The 18,803-nt window shown below is 37.8% G+C and overlaps 1 protein-coding gene across 1 annotated transcript in view; it reads left to right on the top strand.

Moving 5' to 3' along the window:
- The window catches only part of LOC140521632 (uncharacterized), a 46,969-nt gene extending 38,874 nt beyond the window's left edge, over positions 1-8,095 (top strand). Inside the window, 1 exon segment of the mRNA XM_072636872.1 lies at positions 6,324-8,095. Coding sequence (XP_072492973.1) covers positions 6,324-7,848 — 1,525 coding nt within the window. The 3' untranslated portion in view covers positions 7,849-8,095.
- The last annotated feature ends 10,708 nt before the right edge of the window (positions 8,096-18,803 follow it).

Genomic DNA, 18,803 nt, shown 5'->3' with positions numbered 1-18,803 from the left:
GGCCACCGCAAAGCCTTCCCTGTCCCTGCGGTCCCAGCGGGAGGCCGGCGCCGTCTTGACCTCTGCTGCTGCCCCGGGCGCTCACGTGTCCAGCTCCTCAGGCCCGGGAGGCCCCAGGGGCTTAGTTAGCGCTCCGGGCCTTCAGCCCCCAGCTCGAGGTTTCCTTCCTGGAGCCGCCGCTTCCGTTCGGGGCTAAGTCACTTCCTCTGGGAAGATGGCAACGTAGAAGAAACAATTCCTTAGAGACGGGACCTGTTGGGACTGGCAGCAGGAGTGGGAGAGACCCTGGGACGGACTGGACTTGGAGGGGGCCCAGGGGCCCTTCAAAGTCTGGGACCGCACTCCTGGTGACTCTCCGTGGGCTCTGGGGCTGTGAAGACCGCGTACGACTTAAGGAGAGCAAGGAACCGCGGTGTTCTAAAGTGGGCAGGGTCGGTAGGGGCGGGGCAGGCAGGGGGCGGGGCAGGCAGGGAGGCAGGTCCCCATTCTAGACCGGGGGCGGGGCCGAGACACAGGCATGCGCAGAGGGAGCGTCAGCCTCCAGACTACGATTCCCAGAAGGCTGTGCTCGCTTCGGGGGCGTTTCACTAGCCCTAGGGCTACAGGATGGGACTTCCGTCTTGCATGGCATTTCCGTCTCGCTTTCTGTCCGCCAGTTCCGTGTTTTCTGGTGGCAGTTTCTCATCCTCTGTTCTGAGGTGAAGTGTGACGGGTAACGGGCAGCCGAGAGTGGGGTCAGGCCCAGGCGGAGGCTGGTTGTGGTAGGGCAGGGTCGGGGGGGCGCGTCCCGCGGAGCTGGTTTGGGGAGGCCACGGAGAAACGGAGGGGCGTCCACCAAAAGAGGCAGGAAGCCCTGGAGGCCTTCCAGGGGTGTGGAGGTGTCCCGTGTCCCGTGCGGGGTGGGGGGGGAGGATCACGCAGAGGTGGGGTCTGGGGGTGGGTTCGAATCCTCCTTCAGACACTGTCTCATCCCGGGACCCTGGTCAGGTCCTGCCTCCCCAAGCCCCTGTCCTTCCCCTGTGCCCAGGGTCCCAGGGCAGGTGCTCCCGGTGTGTGTCCGTCTGTTCTTTGGTCCGTTCTTCTCTGTGACCTCCTCTTCTCCACCCCGCCTCCTCTGGGGCCCCCCTACTGAGAGGGTCACTTGTCTGTTATCTAGTTTTTGTCCCTAAAGAGATATTGGGTGTCATCTCCCCCTCCCCCTCAGGAACGAAAAGATTATTTCTTTTTGTCCGGCCCCACCTTCCCTCTCTGACGCTCCCCCCAAGCTCCCCAAGGAGAAGGGGGGATTCGTGATCCCTGAGCAGGGCAGACCCCCCAGCGTGGCCCCTCCTCAGGGTTCTCCTTTCCTCCCCAGCCCTGCCTGGTGTGGCCTCTGCCCCGCCCCCGTGGGGAGGAGCCTGGAGGAAGAGGGATGGCCCCGGTGCTGACAGCCAGGTCCGGACAGGTGAGTGCTGCCTCTGCTCTCCTGACACACAGTCTGAGGACACAGATCGTGGGATATGGTTCTTTCTCCTGTGCTGTAACCCTAAAAATTGTGGGCATCAATGTATTTAGAGCTGTGTGACACCATAGACCCCAGTTATCCTCTCCACATAAAAAAGACCTTACTTTGTGGAGTTTTTTGAGATTTTGAGTTCCAAATTCATTCCCTCTCTCCAATCATTCCCTCCACCCATTGAGAAGGTAAACAATAGTATACACATTTTGGATGTGAAGTAGTGAAGAACATTTCCATACTGGCCCTGGTCCAAAAAGAAATGCAAAAATTGAAACAAGAATATGCTTCATTCTGCACTCATAGTTTATCAATTCACTCTTCATTTTTTCTAATTAGCCATTTGTCATTTTCATGCCTCATTGTATCCATCAGAGTAGCTACATCTTTCTCAGTTGATCGTTATTGCTGCCACTGTGCCTAGTCTCCTAGTTCTTCTCACTCTTCCCATTTATTGAATTTACTTATAATTTGTGGAATAAGACAAGCATTTCCATAGCATAGTGTGATAGAAAAGATAAATTGCATGTGGAATTGCAAATCAGTTGTGTACAGCTTGCTGTTTCTTGTAAATACAGTAGAACCTTGGTTCCTCGGTTTATGAATTTAATTCATTCCAAGATTCTGTTCGTCATAGGATTTGTTCACATTCCAAAGTGAATTTTCCCATAGGAAATAATGTAAAGTTGGATGATTGGTACCACATCCCCAAAAATATTCATATAAAATAATTATTTATAATTTTAAGTAAGTTTTTGTCCCTAACACACCTGAAATACAATAGTAATGATTAGTACACAATATAAACTGAAAATAAATTAACTTGCACTTTCCTTTTAAAAAGAGTTATGGCTGGCATGAGGGAGATGAGAGGGAGGAGGAGGAGGAGGAGGAAGGGTTATTGCTTGGATGGAGAATCTCTTATGAGAACATCAGGGATTTCAATGTCAGAAGTATTCTTTCTTACGCTACTTTCACTAAAAGTAAGACCAACACTACTGCCTTCACTTGTTTTTTGTTTTTTAGAGTCATTTTCATGTTTTGACTTACTGATTTTTTGTTCTTTACATTTGCTTCTGACTAGAAAGCACTTATTTTTGACGTGTTTTTTTAAATTTTATTTGTTTTCAGTTTTCGGCAATCACTTCCATAAGTTTTAAATTTTCTCTTCTTCCCTCCCTCTCCCTCCCTCAGATGACATGCAGTCTTATATGGGTTCAAAAAAAAAAACATTGCCCTAGTTGAGCATCATTCCTTTGTGAGCCATTCAAGTGCAAACATGATGTTTGTACTGTGAATTTTTGTTCATCCTGCAAGACAGATTTTGCAAAAAATTTTTCCTTGTACAATGAAGCATAAGTAAATCAAGTACTTGTAAACTGAGATTCTACTGTATATGATTAAATTATCATGTAAATTTCTTTTTCTCCCCCCATCCTTTCCAACCCTAGAGTTGGCTACCATTAGATACACGTGTGTGTGTGTGTGTGTGTGTGTGTGTGTGTGTGTAACTCATCCTATCCATAATTCTATCAGTTCTTTCTGGGAGAGGAATTCTTAAGTGCCTGCTATATACCAGACACTATATTGGGAACAAATAAATAAATGAAACACTCCTTTGTGTCAAGTGAAAGATGAAATGACTGAGGGAACAATGGTTCAGTCTTTTGGGCACGTCAGTTTATTAAGCAATGCATGACACTTGCATAGCAAACTGAGATCAGGCCCATTCCTCAACTTAGGGCTGGATCCTGAATATAGGGGGAGATGTATTTTTATACATCAAAAATAATCAAACCAAACCAATTAATTAAAAGCAAATAATACAGTATTAGGTAATCTGATTTCTAATTAGAGGAAAGATTGGGTACTTTCCATGTTGGTAGTGAGGGGATACAACAGGTTTAGTTCCCAGGATTTAGAGAACAAGGTTTCCCACTCCCCCCAAGTGTCTTTATGCAATGAACGGAACGTGGAAACAATAACTAATTGTTCAGCATGGAGCCAATTTTCAGAGAAGACAGGTTTCTTGAGATGTAGAATTGTGAGAAAACCCCCTACATCAATCTTTTTAGATCTCACTGGTTTTCTGGTCAGCATAACATAGGTCCCTGGTTAGGGGTCTCTAAACAACAGGTAGAGGTGGTCTTGTTTCTCAGCTATGCAGGCCTAGGTTCAAAAAATGCAATAAAGTTTTCTCCCAATTCTGAAATTGAAAACATTTTTTTCACAAGACACAAGTTGGACTGGACCTGTAATTGAGCAGAAAAAGAACTGAGCTACCTCCAGAATTGAGTCACAAAATGAAGTCAGTATGGTTGACTCAATCGCCTCAGTACCCTCTACCAATAACTGACCTTATGCCCTCAGTTTCCTCACCCTACTGGCAAGCAGTTTACATTTGAACTTCATAACAGTTAGAACTATAGTTGGGTAAGCATAAATCTTTTTCCTATTTCAGGAACCAGTGACATTTAAGGATGTGGCTGTGGAATTCACCTGGGAGGAGTGGGTATATTTGAATCCATCTCAGAAAAAGTTGTTCAGGGATGTGATGCTGGAGAACTATAGGAACTTGGTGTCTTTGGGTAAGAAAAACTAACCCTTTGGAGTCTTAATATGTACTGTGATAACTTTCAAGATTTTAAGTTATTTTTTGGCATACAAAAGGAAACTATTCCTAACCATTTTGTAGCCAAGGTACAGATTTCGTGTGTTACCTGTTTCCAGGCAAAAGGTCTTTGCTTAGTATACCTGGAAATTGACTTCTTGATTTGTTGTCATTCTTGAGAATGCATCTTCCCCTCTCTGTTGCTTCACATCAAGATTTTCTTTCTAATCCCAAAGTAGGTTTCATCATATATAGTGTTCCCACTGTTGAAACAGGGAGAATGAGTCATATGAACTATTTTTTCCTAAGTCCTACTCAGTAATCCATTGTACATAAATATAGAATGTCTCTCAGTAGTCCTTTGTACTATTCTTGAGGTGTCTTCCTAGCATACCTACTTTTTTCCCCAAAGAGGGTTTGAACTTGTTTTGAATATTATTAAGTTTTGTGAATGCTTTCTAAAAAAATGTAATTTCTCTGAAAGAAAAAGAAAAAAACCTTACTTCTCTCTCAACCAACCCATTGAGACCTTCATGGTTGAAAAAAAAATTCAGACTAATCACGTGTTACAAGATGGAAGGAGTATTTCATTTGTCTGTTTTATGATGGAACTCTGAGATGACTGCCTAGCACTTTTTCATTTTCAACTAACAGGATTTGCAGTTTCCAAACCAGATGTGATCTACCAGTTGGAAAGAAACGAAGCATCTTGGATGCCAGAGGCAGATATTCCCAGAAGCAGCTGTCCAGGTGACTATATAAAAACCGAGCAGATGGGTCGTTGCAAAATATTGACCTCTTGGTCATTTTAAGTCAGATCTCCTCTAAGATGTTTAACACTGTGGTCTAGCAAAGCTCAGGCATGTTAAGAGTAGCTGAGATTCCAAAACTTCATTTTTTTTTTTTTGCCCCAAGAAGTTACTTTTCTTATGTATCTCTTTACTAAAATGTACCTCCACTCTCAAAGAATGTTTTTGCCTAAGTATAGGGCAGTTATTTCTCTTCTGTTCACTAAAGCTTGTCTTGAGCAGGCATTCTCCTGCCTCACTTGCATGAATTCATTCTCTCTTTTAAAATAAACACATTACTTAAGATATTAAGTAATTGTAGTCTTTTTGCTTTTAAGTTCTCTTGTGATAATTTCTTCTGTTTTGTTTTTATAATTATGTTGCATTGCTGCTACTTTTAAAAATATTTAATCCTAACCTAATGCCCCTTTCTTCTGTCAATCTACTTATGTGTTATCCTGTTTTTCTTTAAGTTTTAAAATTTATCTTTATAGAGACACATTATTCTGTTCATATGACAGAACTTGCATAGCCATAACCCCATTATTGGACCTGTAGATTGTCATTATTTTGCTCTTTCAAAAAAGTTGTGAAAATTTTACTGGGAGTGCATTGTTTGCTTTCAGTAACATATTGAGGATGCAGACATAGTAGTGGGGATATTGGGTCAAAGTATTAAATTTTATAGCCCTTGCTGAAATTCTTATCTTTTCAGAAAAATGGCAGCAGCTTAATAAGTAGCTATTTCAGCATGATTGCCAAAATTTTTAATTTTAAAGTGGCTTTGCTAATTATATGACAATTCATTGATGCCTCCAAATTGTTTTTACTTTTTTCTTTAAATATCAGAGTTTGAAGTAATTATTAATTAATTTCTCTTGTCAAAAACATCTGTATGACTTACTTTTATAAATTTCAATCAGTTCCTTACAAAGTAGATACCTTGTATTTTTAGAGGAAATTTATGGCAACAGTTATCATATTTCCCCCCTCATACTTCTTCTTCATTCTGTTTGCCTCATGTGTCTATTTCTCCTCCTCACTTTAAATTCAATTCTCCATTTTCTTTCTGTTCAGTCTTTTCCTTTCCTATTTTCACCTCAGATGGTAAGGATACAATGGTAAGTTCTCAGTCATTTTTTTTCCAGTATAGTCTTACTCCATTCAAAAGTCAGCCAGTGAAAGTAGAGTTAGGGTTCATTCATCCCTCCAGGTAATTTCATCCTAAGTCAGTTCATTTACATACATTTCTTTTGAGTCATCATACTTTCACATTAGCTAAATTGATCCTTAGTGAAAGAATAGTGAGACTAGTCATCTCAAGGGAGAAGGCAAGAGAATAGCTCTAAAACCTTTGAGCAACTAAGAATGTTGGGAGGGCTAAAAAGACAGGGTTCATCAGCTCTTTATTCTTCCTTTCAGAGAGCAGAGAATTTCCTGGAGATCAACCTCTTGAATGTAGTCAATGTGGAAAGGCCTTCAGGGGTAATGACTATCTTGCTGTGTGGCAGAAAATTCATTCTGGAGAGAAGCTTTATAAATGTAGTGAATGTAGGAAGGCCTTCTGGAAGAAGTCACATCATACTGAGTATAAGAGACTTCATACTGGAGAGAAACGTTATCAATGTACTGAATGTGGGAAGGTCTTCAGGAGTAAGAAACAACTTACAGTGCATCAGAGAATTCATACTGGAGAGAAACCTTATGAATGTAGTAAATGTGGTAAAGGCTTTAGGAGTAAGTCAGTGCTTACTGAGCACCAGATCATACATACTGGAGAGAAACCTTTTGAATGTAGTGAATGTGGAAAGGCCTTCAGGATAAAGAAACAACTTACAGAACATCAGAGCATTCATACTGGAGAGAAACCTTTTGAATGTAGTGAATGTGGAAAGGCCTTTAGGATTAAGAAACAACTTACAGAGCATCAGAAAATTCATGCTGGAGACATTCTCTATAAATGTAAGGAGTGTGGGAAGCCTTTTCTGTTCAAGTCAAAACTTGTTCACCATCAAAGAATTCATTCACAAGAGAGGCCTTATGAATGTAGTGAATGTGGGAAGGCCTTCAGGAGTAAGTCAGAGCTTACTGCTCATAAGAGAATTCATACTCGGGAAAAACCTTTTGAATGTAGTGAATGTGGAAAGGCCTTCAGGAGTAAAGAACAACTTATGGTGCATCTGAAAGTTCATACTGGAGAGAAACCTTTTGAATGTAGTGAATGTGGGAAGGCCTTCATTTATAAGTCAACTCTTACGTTGCATCACAGAATTCATACTGGGGAGAAACCTTATGAATGTAGTGAATGTGGAAAGACCTTCAGGATTAAGGAACAACTTAAAGTTCATGTGAGAGTTCATACTGGAGAGAAACCTTTTGAATGTCATGAATGTGGGAAGGCCTACAAGAGAAAGTCAGAGCTTACTGTTCATCAGAGAATTCATACTGGGGAGAAACCTTATGTATGTAGTGAATGTGGAAAGACCTTCAGGAGTAAGGAACAACTTAAAGTGCATGTGAGAGTTCATACTGGAGAGAAACCTTTTGAATGTAGTGAATGTGGGAAGGCCTGTAGGAATAACTCGGAGCTTACTGTGCATCAGAGAATTCATACTGGGGAGAAACCTTATGAATGTAATGAATGTGGAAAGGCCTTCATGATAAAGAAGCAACTTACTATGCATTGGCGTATTCATATTGGAGACATTCTTTTTGAATGTAAGGAATGTGGGAAGGCTTTCTCCTACAACTCAGAACTTAATCGACATCAAAGAATTCATACTGGAGAGAAACCTTATCAATGTACTGTATGTGGGAAGGCTTTTGGAAGGAAGGCACATCTTACTAGGCATCAAAGAATTCATACTAGAGAAAAACCATATGAATGGTCATATTTAAACAAAGCAGATGGAGGTGAGAAACAAGTACAGCATCCTAACTCAGAACATATCTAGTAATCATGGATCACACTGTATCTTGAGAAGGTAATCATACCTCTTTTTCTCTTTATCCTTCTTCAATGCCCTGCTTGAGAAAAAAGATGAAGAAATTGTACAGGGTGTTTACAGGAGGAGTTAGGAACATGTATTTGTTGTTGTGTCCGTAGGTGGATGGACAGAGAATGTGGCATAAATGATTTATCATTGTTACATGTAATTAGAAAAATAAAATACTATTAAGTGGAAAAAAATATAATTAAAAGAAGGGTATGTATTGTTTTTTCCAATTGGCTAACTTTTTCAGTGCATTTTTTCCCTAACTATTCCTCCATCTCCCTTATTTGAGTTTTGAATTCCTTTTAAATTTCTTACAAGAGTTATTTTGGGGTTTGTGACCATTCGATGTTACTCTTTTGGGTAGGAGAGGCTTTTTAAAAATCTCACTCTTTTCTCTGAATATGGACCCAGATCTTCTTTTTATCAAAGTATTTATTTTTGGTTGGGTTCATTTTCTTTGGCTTACTCATTTTAATTTTTAATTTTTTTTAGTTTATTATTTTACTCAAGGTTTAATCCTGAGTTGTGGGTAATGTTGCCCTAGCCCTTACTGTCATTTTTTTGAATTCTGTTGAAGGGCTCAACCTCTGCAACCTCTGGGACTCCTCCATTTAACTACAGTTAGGACGCCTACCCCCTCCTCGTGCCCTACTGCCACAAAAATGTTCTTCCTTCCTGTGGTACTATACTCATTGGGCGTGCAACTGCTTCTCACCTATACCCACAACCCCAGATATCTTCCGATTAGTACAGCTAAACCTAGCTTCTGGAAATACTTGGAAGGGTTTCAATATTTCTGTACTCTCTCATGTTCTGTTACTTAGAAGAAAGAGGTAAGAGTTTATAAGGTGAAATTTCTTAAGTCCTAGTCTGTTTCCGGACAGAGCTGATTTTAGACCTGCTTGTTGACTCAGTGGAATCAGCCTGGAGGTGAGTATGCTTCACTTAGATCAAATTTCAGCCCTTTGAGGTCCTCTCACATTGTCTTAGGAGAATGACTGCTTTACTGCTTTATTTTTCCTTCTCTCCATTTTGTGGCAATTTTTTGTTTGTGGAATAAATCTGGAGAGCCTACTCTGCCATCTTCCAAGAATGTACAATATCAATCTTGAATCTGTATCCACCAAATACTATAGCAGATAATTTTTTTTTACAAAAAAAATTTAAGTGAATTGCAAGTGGAGATAAATAGTAGTACTTTAATAGTCAGCAACTTTAATCTTCCCCTCTTCGAATTAGATCAGTTTAACTGAACAATATGGAAGATGTCAAAGAAGTGAACAGAATTTAAGATAAGCTACGTGATATATAATATCTGGAAAGAATTGAATGGAAATAGAAAGGAATACAGCTTTTCAGCAGCTTATGGAACGTTTACAAAGACTGACCATGTATTAGTGCATAAAAATTTTGTAAAGTTAAAAGCAGAAATATTAAAATTATCCTTTTCAGATCACAGTGCAGTAAAAATTATACTTAATAAGGGACCCCAGAAAGACAGATTAAAGACTAATTGGAAATTAATAAAATCTTATTGAATGAGTGGGTTAAGGAACAAGTCATAGAACCAATTTGATTAAAGAGAGTGATAAAAATGAGACATCAAAATCTATGGAATACAGCAAAAGCAGTAATCAGAGGCAAATGTATATGTTTAAATGTTTACATCAGTGAAATAGAGAAAGAGCAGATCAATGAATTGGATATCAATATCCTAAAAATTAAAGGTGAACTCATACCACACATTATCTTCAATAATGGAACTTCTTTAATCTTGGTATTTTATGGACATAGGTTATATCATATCATATTAATGACAAAAAAATGCCATCTTGGATCTAAAATTTTAATTGTCACTTTAATTCTTCTCCTATCTTATTGTATTTACAACCTATCCAATTGAGAAAATTCCTTTTCTGTATTATAGTTAACATATGGAGACTGTAATTTTAGTTGACATAGACATCCTGAGGAAGGGAGGGAGGGGTGAGAGGGAGTTGCTCTGAAGATATAAGGTTTCTTTTGTTTGTCTATCCTTGGGGTCATTGTCTACAATGAACTCTCATGTGTATATCTATATGCATGTTCTGCAAGTTTTGAAAGAAGCACATGCAGCCCAGTTATGTTCATTTTTCTAAGAATTGAGTAATGGTTGACATAACAAAAAATGAAAGCAACATATTACCAATAGATGAATTTTTTTAATAAGCATCAGGTATTTATATTAAGAACTGTAGAAAACATGAATAAATTTGCCTTTCCTCAAAATAATTAATACCATGCCATTTGGAGGCATATATGTATATATGTACCTATGTGTGTGTGTATGGGCACCCACATATCCAAAGACAAGAGTGAGCATTTTATGTAATGGGTATAAATTAGATTCCTCTACAACAAAATCATGGGTGAAAATTCATGTTGCAACATCTATTTGACATATTGGTAGAAATCATAACTATAGAAATAAGACAAGAAAAAGAAATAGAATGAATAAACAGAGGTTAAGAAGAAACAAAATGATTGCTTTTTGCAGATGATGGGATGATGTACTTAAACACCCTGGAGAGACAGCTAAAAGTTAATTGAAATAATTATTAATTTTAGCAATATTACACATTCACACAAAGCATGAGCATTTCTATATCACACCAAACCCAGCAAGAAGAGATAGGAAACAAAATTGCTTTTGCAAAAACTATAGAATATATGAAATATTTGAGACTTTATCTGCTAATATATACATAAGAACTTTATAAGTAAAACTATAAACCATTGTTAAAAGAAATAAAGGCAAACATAAATAAGTGGGAAAATATTATTTGGTTGTGGGTAGGATGAGCCCTTATTATCAAAATGATAGCACTATTTTCTTTTTCAGTGCCATATCATTCAAACTACCAAAGGGTTATTTTATAAAATGAGAGAAAATATTGACAAAATTTTGATGGAAGAAGAAAAGTCAAGAATCTCAGGAAAGAAAGGAAAAAAAAAGGGACACAAGGGAAGGTTAGCAGTGCCAAATCTCAAGCTATACCATAAAGCAATATTTTTCAAAATAATATGTTCCCTGCTTAAAAAAAAAAAAAAGATCATTCAGGGGAACATTAAGAATCCAACCCACAGACAGAACTAGTAGCCTAGTATTCAGTGAGCACAAAGACCCAAGTTAGTGGGATAAAGACTCAATATCTGATAAACATTGCTAGCTACACAGTAGAGCAATATGAAAGAAATAAGCTTTAGATCAAAACCTCAAACCTTATACAAAACTATGCTCCAAATCTGTGTGTGATCTAGATATAAAAGATAACATTATAAACACATTAGAGAACCTGGGAAAACTTACCCTTAAAATATATAGATAAGAGAAAAACTCAGATCAAACAAGGGTTAGGAAGAATCACAGATGTCAAAATGGTAAATTTAAAAGTTTTGTACCAAATAAGGGATAGACAGAATCACAGATGTCAAAATGGGTAATTTTGATTAAAATTAAAAAGTTTCGTAAAACATTTACTAAAACTTAGATTAAAAGAAACATTGATGGAGGTGGTGGTGTTGGGGCATAGCAGGTATCTTTGTAGCCAGTTTCTCTAATAAAAATTTGACATTCAACATACATAAAGAACTGATTCATTCCCCAATTTGTAAGCGTCATGAGAATATGAACATCAGTTTCACAAGGGAATAATCCACTCTAAATATAGCCATGTGAAGCAATGCTCCAAATTATTGCTATCTGAAGGATGAAAATTCAAACAGTTGTAAGGCTCCATCTCACAACCATCAGACTAGCAATGATGATGAAAAACAACATAAAAAAATTGAGGGGCGTATAAGAAAAAAGGCATATGCATGAACTATTGGAGGAGCTGTAAATGGATCCAATCATTGTAAAAAGAAATTTTGAAAATATCTCCCCAAAGTTACTAAACAGTACATGCTTTTTGGCTCAGATATCCCACTACGAGGCCTATATCCTAAGGAGATCAGAAAAGGAAGGAAAAGTACTAAAGATTTTTTTTTAATAGCATTGCTTTTTGTGACAGCAAACAAGCCCATCCCCCGCCAAGAGCCCAGAAATTCCAGGGTTGTACACCATTTGGGGAATGACTGAACGAATGGCAGGATGTGTATATTATGGACTACTTTTGTGTTATAAGAAATGAGGAAATAGATGATTTGTAAGATATATGGAAGGATTTGTATGAACTAATGCAGAGTAAAATGAGCAGAGCCAGGGAAACAAGTATAAATTAATAATACTGTAAAAAGAAACAACTTTTAAAGCTGTAAGAATTCTTTTTCTTTTTTTGACTTTTAAAGTTTATTCATTCTTCTTTAAAATATCTGAGCATTCATTGGTGTATCTCCTTTCTCCATTTAGCTTTAATATATGTGAGTTGTTATATTCTCTCCCTCCCAAATTCATCACCTTATGTTCAAACTCTGGTAAGAGGCATTGGTATGTTAATGTAGGTGAATATTCAAGGGGGAAGGCAGATTCAAACTCATTTTCCTCTCTGAATAGTTTTGCTTTTTTTTTTTTTAATCTGGTAACAGGATGTTTCAGGGCAGTGTGACCCCCCGATCTACTTTCTTTTATTTTTTTTTTTTAATTTTTATTTATTTATTTATTTTTATTTTTAATTTTTTTGCTCACCACACCTGCCCCCCACTACCCCCCTCCCTCCCCACTACTGCATACAATTCTGTATAGGTTCTACATATACTTTCCTATTGAGTATATTTTCACTATAGTCGTGCTATGTAGTCTGACTAAAATAAATGAAAGAAATCATGTAACAAATCAAAACATGATACACAAAAACATACACAAACACAAACATGATCTGCTACATTTTGCGAATGACTTCCATATTTCTTTCTCTGAGTGTGGAAGGCATTTTGCCACCATTGGGATTTTTTTTTTTTAAGAAGTTCTTGCGTTATTACGAAATTCCAAGTCTACCAGAAAAAACTCTCACACACTGTGGTCGTTGCTGTGCACAAAGTTCTCCTGGTTCTGCTCCTTTCACTCAGCATCAGGTCATATAAGTCCTTCCAGGCCTCTCTGAAGTCTTCTTGTTCATCATATCTTATGGCACAATAGTACTCCATTACATTCATATACCATAATTTATTCAGCCATTCCCCATTTGATGGACATCCCCTTGACTTCCAGTTTTTGGCAACTACAAAAAGTGCTGCTATAAATATTTTTGTACATGTGGGACTCTTTCCCATTTTTATGATCTCTTGGGGATATAGTCCTAGTAGCGATATTGCTGGGTCAAAGGGTATGCACATTTTTGTAGCCCTTTGGGCATAGTTCCAAATTGCTCTCCAGAATGGTTGGATGCGCTCGCAGCTCCACCAACAATGAATTAGTGTTCCAACTCTCCCACATCCTCTCCAGCATTTATCATTTTCTTGTTCTGTCATGTTTGCCAATCTTATAGGTGTGATGTGGTACCTCAGAGTTGTTTTGATTTGCATCTCTCTAATCAACAGTGATTTAGAGCATTTTTTCATATGATTATAGATATCTTTAATTTTTTCTTCCGAAAATTGCCTGTTCATATCCTTTGACCATTTATCAATTGGGGAATGACTTGTATGATTATACATTTGAGTCAGTTCTCTATATATTCTAGAAATGAGGCCTTTATCCCCGAGCTTAGCTGTAAAAATTCTTTCCCAATTTACTACATCCCTCCGGATTTTGGTTGCATTGGGTTTGGTTGTGCAAAAACTTCTCAGTTTAATGTAATCAAAGTTATCCATTTTGCATTTCATAATGCTTTCTATCTCTCCTTTAGTAAAGAATTCTTCCCTTCTCCATAGATCTGATAAATACACTATTCCTTGCTTCTCCAGTTTATTCATGGTATCAATCTTTATACCTAAATCATGTACCCATTTGGACTTTATTCTTGTGTACGGTGTCAGATATGGGTCTATGCCTAATTTCCACCACACTGTTATCCAGTTTTCCCAGCAATTTTTGTCAAACAATGAGTTCTTATCCCAGAACCTGGGGTCCTTGGGTTTATCAAACAGAAGGTTGCTATATTCCTTGCCTACTACATCTTGAGTGCCAAGTCTATTCCACTTGTCTACCTCTCTGTTTCTTAGCCAATACCAAGTGGTTTTGATAATTGCTGCTTTATAGTAGAGTTTGAGGTCTGGTAGCGCTAGGCCACCTTCCCAAGCATTTCTTTTCATTAGTCCCTTTGATATTCTGGACCTTTTGTTTTTCCAAATGAATTTTGATATTATTTTATCCAGCTCTAGAAAATAATTGTCTGATAGTTTAATTGGTATGGCACTAAATAAGTAAATTAATTTAGGTAGAATTGTCATTTTTATTATATTAGCACAGCCTACCCATGAGCAACTAATGTTTTTCCACTTACTTAAATCTGACTTTATTTGTGCAAAAAGTGTCTTGTAATTGTGTTCATATAATCCCTGAGTTTGTTTTGGCAAGTACACTCCTAAGTATTTTACTGTCTACCCTAGCTTTAAATGGGATTTCTATTTCTATCTCTTGCTGTTGGACTTTGTTGCTAATATATAGGAATGCAGAAGATTTGTGTGGGTTTATTTTGTAACCTGCAACTTTGCCAAAGTTGTTTATTATTTCAAGTAATTTTTTACTTGAATCTCTGGGATTCTCTAAGTAGATCATCATATCATCTGCAAAGACTGATAACTTAGTTTCTTCTTTGGCTATTCTTATTCCTTCAATATCTTTATCTTGTCTAATTGCTACAGCTAACATTTCTAGTACCATATTGAATAATAGTGGTGATAATGGACATCCTTGTTTCACCCCTGATCTTATTGGGAATGCATCTAGCTTATCCCCATTGCATATAATGCTTGCTGAAGGTTTTAGATAGATACTGCTTATAATTTTATGGAAAGTTCCCTTTATTCCTATGTTCTCCAGTGTTTTTAGTAGGAATGGGTGTTGTATTTTGTCAAAAGCTTTTTCTGCATCTATTGAGATAATCATGTGGTTTTTGTTAGCTTTGCTGTTGATGTGATCGATAATGCTAATAGTTTTCCTAATATTGAACCAGCCCTGTAATCCTGGTATGAATCCTACCTGATCATAATGTATTAATCTTGTGATAAGATGCTGTATTCGTTTTGCTAAAATCTTATTTAAAATTTTTGCATCTATATTCATTAGGGAAATTGGTCTATAATTTTCTTTCTCTGTTTTGTCTCTTCCTGGTTTGGTTATCAAAACCATATTTGTATCATAGAAAGAATTTGGGAGGACTCCTTCTTCCCCAATTTTCAAAAATAGTCTATATAGTGTTGGAATTAACTGTTCTTTAAATGTTTGATAGAATTCACGTGTGAATCCATCTGGCCCTGGAGATTTTTTCCTAGGGAGTTCATTGATGGCTTGTTCAATTTCTTTTTCTGAGATGGGGTTGTTTAAGTATTCAACTTCCTCTTCTGTTAATCTGGGCAATTTGTATTTTTTGAAATATTCGTCCATCTCGTTTAGATTATCGAATTTGTGGGCATAAAGTTGGGCAAAGTAGTTTCTAATTATTGTTTTAATTTCCTCCTCATTGGTGGTGAGTTCTCCCCTTTCATTTTTAATATTAGTAATTTGATTTTCTTCTTTCTTTTTTTTAATGAGATTGACCAAAGGTTTATCAATTTTATTAGTTTTTTCATAAAACCAACTATTGGTTTTATTTATTAATTCAATAGTTTTCTTAATTTCAATTTTATTAATCTCTCCTTTGGTTTTCAGTATTTCTAATTTGGTATTTACTTGGGGATTTTCAATTTGTTCTTTTTCTAGCTTTTTCAACTGCAAGCCCAAGTCATTGATCTCCTCTTTCTCTATTTTATTTATGTAAGCATTCAAAGATATAAAACTTCCCCTAATAACTGCTTTTGCAGTATCCCATAAGATTTGGTATGTTGTCTCACTATTGTCATTCTCTTGAATGAAATTGTTGATTGTTTCTATGATTTCTTCTTTAGAATTAGATTATTTAGTTTCCAATTGATTTTTGGTTTATCTTTCCATGGCCTTTTATTACATGTAATTTTTAATGCATTATGATCTGAGAAGGATGCATTGGTTATCTCTACCTTTCTGCACTGGATTGTGAGATTTTTATGTCCTAGTACATGGTCAATTTTTGTAAATGTTCCATGTACCGCTGAGAAAAAGGTATATTCCTTTCTATTCCCATTTAATTTTCTCCAAAGACCTATCATATCTACCTTATCCAGAGTTTTATTTACCTCCTTAACCTCTTTCTTGTTTATTTTGAGGTTAGATTTATTGAGTTCAGAGAGGGGGAGGTTGAGGTCCCCCACTAGTATAGTTTTGCTGTCAATTTCTTCCTTCAACTCCCCCAACCTCTCCTCTAAGAATCTGGATGCTATACCACTTGGAGCATACATGTTTAGTAATGATATTGCTTCATTGTCTATGGTGCCTTTTAGCAGGATATAGTTTCCATCCTTATCCCTTTTGATTAGATCTATTTCTGTTTTTGCTTTGTCTGAGATTAGGATTGCTACTCCTGCCTTTCTTACATGAACTGAAGCACAATCTGCTCCATCCTTTGACCTTTATCCTATGTGTATCCCCCCGTTTCAAATGTGTTTCTTGTAAGCAGCATACTGTTGGATTATGGCTTTTAATCCATTCTGGTATCTGTCTCCGTTTTATGGGACAGTTCATTCCATTCACATTCACAGTTATGATTACAATCTGTGTATTTCCCTCCATCCTCTTTCCCACCATTTGTGCTTTTAGCTCTCCCGTCTCCCTTCCCCTCCTCAATAGTATTCACTTTTCTCCCCCTCCTCCTGCAGCCTTCCCCTCCTTCTTTTAGCCCCCCCTCCCTTTTACTCCCCTTTACTCTTGTTGCTTCTTCCCTCCCTTTTAGCCTCCCTCCCCTTTCTTCCCCCTTCCCCTCCTACTACCTTATAGAGCTAGTTAGGGTTATGTACTTAAGATTATTGTTCCCTCCTTTAAACAAATCAGATGAGAGTACCTCTCAAACAATGCTCATCTCCCTCCCCTCCTTCCCTCTACTATAGTTTTGTACTTCTTCCTGTGATGTAATTTGCCATTTTCTGCTTCCTCCTTTTCACACCTCCTATTACAATCCCTTCTCATACTTAAATCGTATTTTTGACATGACATCATTTACTTTATACCTGTTCCCTCTACGTATATCCCTTTTATCATAATAGCTGCACAGTTCTCAAGATTAACAGGTATCATCTTCCCTTATAGGGAGGTAAACAGTTTGCCCTAATTGAGTAGCAAGTTTTTGTTTTTGTTTTTTCCCCCCTGTTTACCTTTTTATGATTCTCTTGAGACCTGCATTTGAAGATCAAATTGTCTATTGAGTTCTGGTGTTTTGGTCAGGAAGCTCTGGAAATCCCTTATTTCGTTGAATGACTTTCTCCTTGCCTGAAATGTTATGCTGAACTTTGCTGGGTAGTTGATCCTTGGTTGAAGTCCCAACTCCTTTGCCTTACGGAATATTGGGTTCCAATTCTTTCGATCTTTTAATGTAGAAGCTGCAAGGTCCTGTGTGATCCTGACTGTATGTCCTTGATATTTGAATTGTTTCTTTCTGGCTGCTTGTAGTATTTTCTCCTTTACTTGATAGCTCTGGAATTTGGCAACGATATTTCTTGGGGTTTTGAGTTTGGCATCCCTTTCGGGAGGGGAACGGTGGATTCTTTCGATGACTATTTTGCCCTCTGAGTCTAGTACTTCTGGGCAGTTTTCCTTGATGATTTCCTGGAAGATATTGTCCAGACTCTTTTCTTCATCATGGGTTTCTGGCAGGCCAATAATTCTTAAATTTTCTCTCCTGGATCTATTTTCCAGGTCAGTTGTTTTTCTAATTAAATATTTTACATTTTCTTCTATCTTTTCATTCTTTAGATTTTGTTTGACTGATTCTTGTTGCCTCATTGAGTCATTAGTTTCTACTTGCCCAGTTCTAATCTTCATCGTATTGTTTTCTTCAGTTAACTTTTGCATCTCCTTTTCCATCTGACCAATTTTTCCCTTTAAGGAGCTATTTTCTCCATTTAATTTTTGTACTTCTTTTTCCATTCGACCAATTTTCCCAGTTAGGTTTTGTGTTTCCTTTTCCATTTGATCAATTTTCCCAATTAGGTTTTGGGTTTCCTTTTCTGTTTGATTAACTCTTCCTTTTAGGGAATTATTTTCTCCAGTTAATTTTTGAAGTTCCTTTTCCATTTGTTCAATTTTCCTTTTCAAAGTGATGTTCTCATCAGTGAATTCTTTTTTTATAATTTTAAAATCATTGGCCAGTTTTTCTTCTATTTCCTTCTTCAGCTGTTCCAGGTAATCTAGTTGTGCTTGCGAGAAATTCATAGTCCCTTCTGAAGTTTCAGATGGAAGTACAGTCTCAGCTCTGACCTCTTTGGTGTTTGTGTTTTGGTCCTTATCCCCATAGAAAGATTCTATGTTTTTTTCTCCCTTCTGCTTTTTCCGATTCATGATGTTGGCTGAGTGTTGTAGCTTCTGGTTCTTTCAGTCAGAAGGTACAGAACTTTGTGTTGAGCTGATGTGTGAAGAAGCTAAAAGCAGGTTTTTGTTTTTTGTTTCCCAGATCAACCCTGGGGTTAGCTTGTTAGGTGTGTGGGAGGAGTGGTCTGGTCACAGGAGATCTCCTCAGCTGACCTGAGGCAAAGGCAAGGTCAGGGGATGTTGATCCCAGCTTCCCTATTGTCTTCCCTTTTCCCCTGGAGGGCTAAGGCACGCCTAGATGCTAATGCGTGTTCCCACCCCTCCTGGGACTCCTCTCCCGGGGCTGAGGCTTGCCTGGGTCTCAGTGCGAATTTTCTTTGCCCTGGGTCCTCTGTCC

This window comes from Notamacropus eugenii, chromosome 1 (genome assembly GCF_028372415.1).
Source record: "Notamacropus eugenii isolate mMacEug1 chromosome 1, mMacEug1.pri_v2, whole genome shotgun sequence".
Lineage (NCBI taxonomy): Eukaryota > Metazoa > Chordata > Mammalia > Diprotodontia > Macropodidae > Notamacropus > Notamacropus eugenii.
This window is presented reverse-complemented; position numbering and strand designations above follow the sequence as displayed.